The sequence below is a fragment of the Salvelinus sp. IW2-2015 genome, unplaced genomic scaffold, assembly GCF_002910315.2.
Source record: "Salvelinus sp. IW2-2015 unplaced genomic scaffold, ASM291031v2 Un_scaffold2477, whole genome shotgun sequence".
NCBI classification, from domain to species: domain Eukaryota; kingdom Metazoa; phylum Chordata; class Actinopteri; order Salmoniformes; family Salmonidae; genus Salvelinus; species Salvelinus sp. IW2-2015.
Window position 1 is genome coordinate 18,091 of NW_019943795.1, and position 10,090 is coordinate 28,180.

The 10,090-nt window shown below is 43.8% G+C and overlaps 1 protein-coding gene across 1 annotated transcript in view; it reads left to right on the forward strand.

Moving 5' to 3' along the window:
* The window catches only part of cyp11c1 (cytochrome P450, family 11, subfamily C, polypeptide 1), a 22,589-nt gene extending 15,957 nt beyond the window's left edge, over positions 1–6,632 (forward strand). The window contains 8 exon segments of the mRNA XM_070440374.1: positions 4,296–4,598; positions 4,958–5,139; positions 5,273–5,439; positions 5,540–5,618; positions 5,940–5,971; positions 5,973–6,060; positions 6,063–6,132; positions 6,368–6,632. Of these exon segments, the coding sequence (XP_070296475.1) occupies positions 4,296–4,598; positions 4,958–5,139; positions 5,273–5,439; positions 5,540–5,618; positions 5,940–5,971; positions 5,973–6,060; positions 6,063–6,132; positions 6,368–6,549 (1,103 nt within the window). The 3' untranslated portion in view covers positions 6,550–6,632.
* Positions 6,633–10,090: the final 3,458 nt, after the last annotated feature.

The following is a 10,090-nucleotide window of genomic DNA, read 5'->3' on the forward strand; positions in this document are numbered from 1 at the left end:
AATGGAGAACTTGTGTTCACAACTAGCCTACCTGGTTAAATAAATTAAATAAATTAAAAATACATTTTAAAAAACTAAGGAGGGCCTACAGCAGTACCTAGATCTTTACATTTACATTTACATTTTAGTCATTTAGCAGACGCTCTTATCCAGAGCGACTTACAGTAGAGTGCATACATTTTCTAACATATTATTTTTTTAATGATATATATTTTTTTTATTATATATATATTTTTTTTTTACATACTGAGACAAGGATAATCCCTACCGGCCAAACCTCCCTAACCCGGACGACGCTATGCAATTGTGCGTCGCCCCACAGATCTTCCCGGTTGCGGCCGGCTGCGACAGAGCCTGGGCGCAACCAGAGACTCTGGTGGCGCAGCTAGCACTGGCGATGCAGTGCCCTAGACCACTGTGCCACCGGAGACATCTTCTGCACAGATTCTGTCAGACCTGGGCCCTGACCGTAAATATCAGTAAGACAAAAAGTATGGTGTTTCCAAAAAACAGTTGCCAGGACCACAATACAAATTCGTTAGACACCGTTGCCCTAGAGCACACAAAAACTATACGTACCTTGGCCTAAACATCAGCACCACAGGTAACTTCCAAAAGCTGAGAACGATTTGAGAGACAAGCAAGAAGGGCCTTCTATGCCATCAAAAGGAAGATTAAATTTGACATACCAATTATGATTTGGCTAAAAATACTTAAATTAGTTATAGTACCCATTGCCCTTCATGGTTGTGAGGTCTGGGGTCATCTCACCAACCAAGAATTCACAAAATGGGGCAAACACCAAATTGAGACCGCATGCAGAATTCTGAAAAATTACTCTGTGTACAATGTAAAACACCAACAAACAAAAAAAAGATTGGCTGATACCAACTAATTATAAATCCAAAAAAGAGCCGTTAAATTCTACAACCACCTAAAAGGAAGCGATTTTCAAATGTTCCTTCATAACAAAGCTTCACCTTACAGAGAAATAACCTGGAGAAGAGCCCCTAAGCAAGCTGGTCTGGGCTCAGTTTCACAAATACAGACCCCACAGAGCCCCAGGACAGGAACACAATAGACCCAACCAAATCATGAGAAAACAAAAAGATAATTACTTGACACATTGAAAGAATTACAAAAAAACAGAGCAAAACTAGAATGCTATTTGGCCTAAACAGACTGTACATAGTGGCAGAATACCTGACCACTGTGACTGACCCAAATTAAGGAAATCTTTGAATATGTACAGACCAGTGAGCATAGCCTTGCTATTGGAAAGGACGCTGAAGGGAGACCGGGCTCTCCTGAGTCGCGCAGCGGTCTAAGGCACTGATCTCAGTGCTAGAGGCGTCACTACAGACACCCTGGTTTGAATCCAGGCTGTATCACAATATCTGTGATTGGGAGTCCCATAGGGCGCGCCCAATGGCCCAGCGTTGTCCGGTTTTGGCCGGTGTACCTCATTATAAATAAGAATTGTTCTTAACTGACTTGCCTAGTTAAATAAAATATAAAATTACAAAAAAAGAGGACAGGCTATGTGGACACTGGCCACAAAAATGAGGTGGTAACTGAGCTGCAATTCCTAACCTCCTGCCAAATGTATGACCATATTAAGAACATATTTCCCTCAGATTACACAGACTCACAAAGAATTGAAAACAAATCCAATTTTGATAAACTCCCATATCTTTAGGTGAAATACCACAGTGGCGCAACACACGGCAAGATTTGTGACCTGTTGCACAAGAAAAGGACTCCCGAGTGGCACAGTGGTCTAAGGCACTCGTCTCAGTGCTAGAGGCGTCACTACAGACCTGGTTAGGTGTCCAGGCTGGATCACACCTGCTGTGATTGGGAGTCCCATAGGGGGGCGCACAATTGGCAGCGGTCGTCCGGGGTTTGACCCGTGTAGGCCATCATTGTAAATAAGAATTTGTTTCTTAAACTGACTTGCCTAGTTAAATAAAGGTTAAAAAGGGCAACCAGTGAAGAACAAACACCCTTGTAAATACAATTTATGTTTATTTATTTCCCTTTTCTACTTTAACTATTTGCACATTGTGACAACACTGTATATAGACATATATGACATTTATTCCTTCAGAACTTTTGCGAGTGTAATGTTTACTGTACATTTTTTTTCTTTTTTTTTTCACATTTGTTTATTAATATGTTTAAACATATGTTTCCCATGCCAATAAAGCCCTTGAAATGAAATGAACTGAAATGAGAGAGAGAGAGAGAGAAGAGAGAGGGAGAGAGAGAGAGAGAGAGAGAGAGAAGAGAGAGAGAGAGAGAGAGAGGAGAGAGAGAGAGAGAGAGAGAGAAGAGAGAGAGAGAGAGAGAGAGAGAGGAGAGAGAGAGAGAGAGAGAGAAAGAGAGACAGAGAGGCAGAGAGACTGGAGAGAAAAAGAACGAGAGAGACAGAGAGACTGAGAGAGACAGAGAGACTGAGAGAGACAGAGAAGAGAGAAGATTCATCCACACCAACACATCCACACAAACACATCCACACTAACACATCCACACTAAAACAATCCACACTAAAACATCCACACTAAAACATCCACACCAACACATCCACACTAAAACATCCACACTAAAACATCCACACTAAAACATCCACACTAAAACATCCACACAAAAAACATCCACACCAACAACATCCACACTAAAACAATCCACACTAAAACATTCCCACACCCAACACATCCAAACATCTTCTCTTTACAACTGCGACCTGGCCAAGATAAAGCAAAGCAGTGTGTCACGTTCTGACCATAGTTCTTTTGTATTTTCTTTGTTTTAGTGTGGTCAGGGCGTGAGTTGGGTGGGTTATCTATGTTTTGTGTTTCTATGTTGGGTTTGTCGTTTGGTCTGATATGGTTCTCAATCAGAGGCAGGTGTTTGTCATTGTCTCTGATTGGGAACCATATTTAGGTAGCCTGTTTTGTCTTTTGGTTTGTGGGTGTTTGTCTTCCGTGTCAGTGTTTGTCGCCACACGGTACTGTTTCATTTGTTCATCGTTTATTGTTTTGTTTAGTGTTCTGAGTTTTAATTAAACATCACCATGAACACTTACCACGCTGCACTTTGGTCCGATCCTTCTACCACCACAGACGATCGTTACACAGTGCGACAAAAACAACACAAAGTTACACATAAACAAATGTACAGTCAATAACACAAAAGAAAAATGGAAAAATCTATGTACAGTGTGTGCAAATGTAGAAGAGTAGGGAGGTAGGCAATAAATAGGACCTAGAGGCAAAAATAATTACAATTTAGCATTAACACTGGAGTGATAGATGTGCAGATGCTGATGTGCATCATTCTGGTTGGGGACAGAAGCACCAGATCATCAGCAAACAGTAGACATTTGTCACGGCCGTCGAATGAAGAGGACCAAAGCGCAGCGTGGTGAGCGTACATATTCCTTTTATTTAGGTGACGCCAACAAAAACAATAAACAATACAAAACAACCGTGAAGCTTAAGGGCTATGTACCACAAACAAAGTTAATTTCCCACACAGAAAGGAGGGAAAAGGGCTACCCAAGTATGGTTCCCAATCAGAGACAACGATAGACAGCTGTCCCTGATTGAGAACCATACCCGGCCACAACTAAGAAACACAAAACATAGAAAATAGAACATAGAATGCCCACCCAAATCACACCCTGACCAAACCCAAAATAGAGACATAAAAAGCTCTCTAAGGTCAAGGCGTGACAACATTTGACTTCAGATTCTAGTAGGGTGAGGCTGGGTGCTGCAGACTGCTCTAGTGCCCTCGCCAATACATTTATATATATATATGATTAAGAGGGTGGGGCTTAAGCTGCATCGCTGTCTCACCCCACGGCCCTGTGGAAAGAAAGGGATGTGTTTTGGCCAATTTGAACTGTTTTTCCCCCAACACCACTTTCCATCAATTTGTATAGAAGACCCTTGTGCCAAATTGAGTCAAAAGCTTTTTTGATATCAACAAAGCATGAGAAGACTTTGCCTTTGTTTTGGTTTGTTTGTCAATTAGGGTGTGCAGGAGGATCATTATTTTAGATTGGCTCACTCCACACACAGCCTTAGGGAGAGTTTACGGCGCTATTGCGGTTTGACCCCAAAAAACATTATGATGCTCTTAGACAGCATCCCATAATTCTATGACAGTTAGACAGGGCCAGCTGCTTAGCTATATCTAAATATCGTCCAGGGTAGAAATGGAAGATACAGTAGAGTCGACCACTGATAAGAACTTCAGATAAACTGTATGGACGGGGGGTTCTGAAGTTAATATCTATCTTCGCTTTCTTTCTTCTCTACCTTTCTCCATTCTACTTCATCTCAAAATCTCTGTTTCTCACTTTTTCTCTCGTTCTCTTTCTCCAGCCAGTTGTCATGTCCTGTATGGAGAGCGTATCGGTCTCTTCTCCACCTCTCCCTCCCAGGAGTCTCAGAAGTTTATTTTTGCAGTTGAGAGAATGTTGGCCACCACCCCTCCTCTCCTCTCCCTGCCCCCCCGTCTGCTGTGGCGCCTGGGCGCCCCCCTCTGGACACAACACGCCACTGCATGGGACCACATCTTCAGCCACGGTGAGACAGACACATAGAAGACAATCATCCNGTGGCGCCTGGGCGCCCCCCTCTGGACACAACACGCCACTGCATGGGACCACATCTTCAGCCACGGTGAGACAGACACATAGAAGACAATCATCCCCCAAAGGAATAAAACAATGATAAACTAATGATAGTAATGACAACACTTCTCCCCTCATTCACTACCATTCATTCCCTCCTGCCCTCTCCGTCTCTCCTCTCAACCCCTCTCCTTCTCTTCTCTCAACCCCTCTCCCACCTTGAACTGACTCATCTCCCTCATTCTCTCTCCTCACTGCTGTCCCCCCTCCTCTTCCCCGTTTCACTGTCCTGTTCCCCTTTCCTACCCCCAGCTGAGAAAAGGATCCAGAGAGGAGTCCAGCGTCTGCGCTCCACCCAGGCTGCAGGAGGTGGTAGTGGGGGTACAGAGGGAGAGTTCACAGGGATCCTGGGTCAGCTGATGGATAAAGGACAGTTGTCTCTGGAGCTCATTAGAGCCAACATCACTGAACTCATGGCCGGGGGAGTGGACACGGTGAGTGCATGTGTGGTATGTGTGTGTGTCTAAAGCTCAGAGTATGCTCAGTGTGTGTGTTTGATGTGTGTACAGAATGTGTCTTRCCCCACTTATATMTTGGAATGTGAAATGAGTATGTGTGTATCCTYAGACRGCGGTGCCCCTGCAGTTTGCCCTGTAYGAGTTGGGTCGTAACCCGGCAGTGCAGGAACAGGTCAGAGGTCAGGTGCGGGYAGCGTGGGCAAGAGCCGGCGGTGACGCCTACAAGGCCCTGCAGGGGGCGCCACTACTGAAGGGACTCGTCAAGGAGACCCTCAGGTACAGAGRATGTCTGCATTCATTTTAGAGATCWATATCTTTCAGTTTGATAGTTATTTGTAATCTGTACGTGTCTGTCTGTGTGTGCTGTGTGGTAAAGGTTATATCCAGTGGGGATCACTGTCCAGAGATATCCAGTCAGAGACATCACCATCCAGAACTACCACATACCTGCTGGGGTGAGATCAGTCTCTGACACACACGCACGCACGCACGCACGCACGCACACACGCACGCACGCACACACACACACACACACACACACACACACACACACACACACACTCTCTCACTTTCTCCTCCATCTCTCTCTCCTTTCCCTCTCTCTTTCTCCCTCTCTCATTCTTACCTCTCCTCACGCTATTTCCCCCTGCCCTCTTTCTCTTTATCTCCCTCTCTCTCTCTTCCCTCTCTCGCTCTCTCGCTCCTCTCCCCTCTCTCCCTCCCCCTGTCTTTCTCTTCCTCTCAATCCACTTTCTCCCTCCCCCTCGCTCTCTCAGACATGTGTCCAGGCGTGTCTGTATCCTCTGGGAGAAGTCGGATGTGTTTCAGGATCCGGAGCGTTTTGACCCTGGTCGCTGGGGGGCTCAGGAGTCTGGAGAGGGCCTGGGGGGGTGGAGGTCGCCTCCCTGGCGTTTGGATTCGGCGCCAGGCAGTGTGTTGGCAGGAGGATCGCTGAGAACGAAATGCACTGCTACTGATGCACGAGGAAGAGGGATGGAGGTTTGACAGAGAGGGATGGGAAAGCAAGGGAATGGGAAAAGGAAGAGAGGGATGTCAAAAAGGAGAGAATGATGTGAGAAGGAAAGACATGATAGAGTAAGAAGTGATCTGGAGAAGAGTAGTTGAATCTATGCTAATGAGTCCCTCTTTCTCCTTCGCCTACCCCTTCTACCCCTCATTTCTATCCCTCTCTCCCTCTCTGTAGATCCTGTTGAGTTTCCCTCTCAGTGTGTCGTCTTCAAGGAGCTCAGCACTAAATACACCTAAATCCTCCAGCCTGAAACCCCACCACGCATCACCTTCAGCAACCACTCTGACACACACCCACACTCACCCCCCCCCACACACACACACACACATACACACCACACACACACCATCGTTTAACCAACCAAACAAATCAATCATTTTATCAATCCTTATACAGTAATCGTCAATGAACTCACCAACATCCTTACCATATGGTCCACATGAAAACATCAAATAATAATAAAGTCCTATTTTTGTCAATAAAAGGCCAGTGTTTTCTTGTTCATTCTTTTCAGATGTTGATAAGGTTTGTTACAGCGGGATAGATATACTTAGACATGAAGAAGATTAACTAATTTCACTCTCCCGAATCCAAATGGATTTCTCCATCAAAGCGCGAAACAATTATCAGATGTGTCCACAGATGCGCGTAAAACCACAGCAAACTACATAACAAATGATTGAAATGATTATTTTGCGAACCTGGTGCATTCGCGTCTCCACATCCGCCAAAGTTGTCTTCGTTGCTGCGCTGAAACTCACAGGCTGGTGTTCTTCTTCCCTCTAGGTATATCTTTCAATTTGAGCTATTCAGTCTCTCTTCCTTTATTATTTATAATCTTTTTTACAACAGTTAGACTTCTGGAAATCTTTGTCATTCGTTGGAATGCATGCTGTTACAATAATTAGCTGAATCGCACAATCCTTGCAACCATTTCAAGTAAAAAAAAATACTCTGCGAGCTCTCAGTTTAGGCTGCTAACTCCACAGCGCTGCTAAAACTCAACAGGCTGCTAAACTCATACGTGCCTAAAGCTCAACCACGGCCTGCTAAAACTCAACAGGCTGCTAACTCACGGCTGCTAAAACTCACCAGGCGTACTCAACACTCAACCACAGGCTGCTAAACGTCACAAGGCTGCTAAACTCACAGGCTGCTAAACTCAACAGGCTGCTAAACTCACAGGCTGCTAAACTACAAGCTGCTAAATCAATGCAATCAACGCGCTTACAACCGGCGCTAAACTCAACCGGCTGCAACAAGCTGCCTAAACTCAACCGGCTGCTAAACTAACCAGCTGCTAAACTCAAGCTGTCTCAATGTGCCAATTCTTTCTTCTTCAAAGGCATGGTGACACATTGTTGACATAGCTCTCAAAGGACAAGGAAGTTATTATGACAGGTTTGGTCAGTTTTAGTTTGTGATTAGTTATAACATTCTGTTCATCCCAACGCTTGCAAGTCACTGGATGAAAATGTCATAATAGTCAGTTTTGTTTGGTGTTGCATTAAATCTATTGCAAAACAGGTTTGAGATAAATTGAGTGATATGGGCTGAAACTGAAACCTCAGCAATAATGGTTATGTAACCCTTTAATTACAGGCCATCCTGTAAAATACTAGTTTAGGCCACTTGAAGAATGAAGTCAGTACTGAAATGGTGGCTAATATATTGACTTGAGCCAAAGGCTGTGTGCATCTAAATGGCTGCTGTATTGTCAGTATTTTGACAGGGTGTTATGTCACATTATGTGTGCTGTATGTCATGCTTTTGACAGGGTGTTATGTCACATTATGTGTGCTGTATGTCATGTATTTTGACAGGTGTTAGTCACATTATGTGTGCTGCATTATGGGCATGTTATTTTGACAGGGTGTTATGTCACATTGTGTGCTGTATGTCATGTATTTTGACAGGGTGTTATGTCACATTATGTGTGCTGTATGTCATGTATTTTGACAGGGTGTTATGTCACATTATGTGTGCTGTATGTATCTAGCTGTGTTCTGGAGTCCAGTGAAGTGGCTTCACAGTGTACATTCTCTCTAGTCAACTCCAGCACAAAGGTCTGTTTGTGTTCTGGCTACTGATTTACACCCTCTGTCTGTTGGCTTTTCAGGGTAGCTACACAAGTGTGTGTGTTTGTGCGTGTGTGTGCATGCGTGCGTGTTTGTGCGTGTGTGTGCATGCGTGCGTGTTTGTGCGTGTGTGTGCATGCGTGCGTGTTTATGCGTGTGTGTGCGTGCGGGCGTGTTTAACTGTACTTGTGGGGATCAGAAGTTCCCACAAGAATAGTAAACTAACTAAGTCAAATGCAGAGTGGTCATTTTAGCATTTAACTCTTGGTGGTGCAAACCCCCCAATGTTTTGTAGATGCCAGCAAAGCCATGACACAGCACAACACTCAACAATACATCAATCAAATCACATTTTATTTGTCACATTAACCGAATATGTGTAGACCTTACAGTGAAATGCTTACTTACAAGCCCTTAACCAACAATGCAGTTTTAAGAAAAATACCACAAAAAAAATGAAGAGATAAGAATAACAAATAATTAAAGAGCAGCAGTAAATAACAATAGCGGGGCTTTATACAGSGGATACCGGTACAGAGTGTGGGGGCACCGGTGTGGTAATCACCTACAATGACGTAATCCATGGCGCACCCGCTTACTTGTCCGGTCTCAGTCTGTGTGGAGCAGATATGGAGACCTCCTTGACAGACAGAGAGAAGAGAGAACGTGCGAGAAGGATAGAGAGCAGTTGCTTCGAGAGGTATCTCTACCTGAAAATACATGATCTAAGTGATTGATAGTTGGTATTCAGCAGTCATAAAAGTATGCCTTATTTACTTTGAAGAACTACTAAAATAATGATTTTGTCAGACAACTTAGGCAGCAGCTCTATAGATGTGAGATGGTGACATGGAATGAAATAACAAAGTCATCAAATAAAATAAATATTTGACTAAAGTATTGTGAATGAATGACCGTTAATAAGTGATAAGTGGTAATGGGCATTCACTACCATCATGGGACTTGTATTGTTTTATTCTGTGTTACAGCATTCAACCCACAGAATGCATAGTGCATTTAATGTCCATTTTTTAAAATCGAAACCCATGATAATTATTTTTAATAAGGAACCGAAACCAAACTGACCTCAAAAAGCACTATTTTCTCAGCACTTGTGTCCCCACAAGGTTAGTTAAACAAGACTGTGTGTGTTAATTAGTGTGTGTGTGTGCGTGACTTGACCCAAGTCCAGATTTTTCTTCCTGGTTACCCATGTTGGTTTACAATGAGCTTTACATGTATAAAGACAMAGTACAGTATAATGTCTGTGAACAGGTATCTCTATTGACCCAGMCTATCTACTGTGTTTATAATCCTTTAACTACCTTGTATCAAACTGAAGATTACATTAGCCTTCTTCAGTTCTCAGATAAGTGTAGTTCGGCAAAACACATTCACAATCACACATACATACAGCCATCTTGATGAAGGTTCAATCTAGCAGGGCTACAAGTCAACATGATGAACTCACCGGGTTCAATCACAGTCCCCAGGATCTGTGAATGTGCCAGAGATGCATAATGTCAGTGACACAGTCATTATCTAGTCGTCTTGGCACCTAGAAAGCTAGGAGGAACACATTGTATTACAAGACTCTCATGATATCACCACTGACATTCAGAAGTTTAGATGAGATGACATAGAGATCAAAGAGATGACGAGAGATGTAAAAAAAAAAATGTTGCACCAACCACCTACCGCTGACCGAATAACTCCACCCTGACCGTAACCCTGCACCGTAACTCCACCCTGACCTTAACCCTGACCGTAACTCCACCTCTGACCATTAACCCGGACCGTAACTCCACCTGACCGTAAC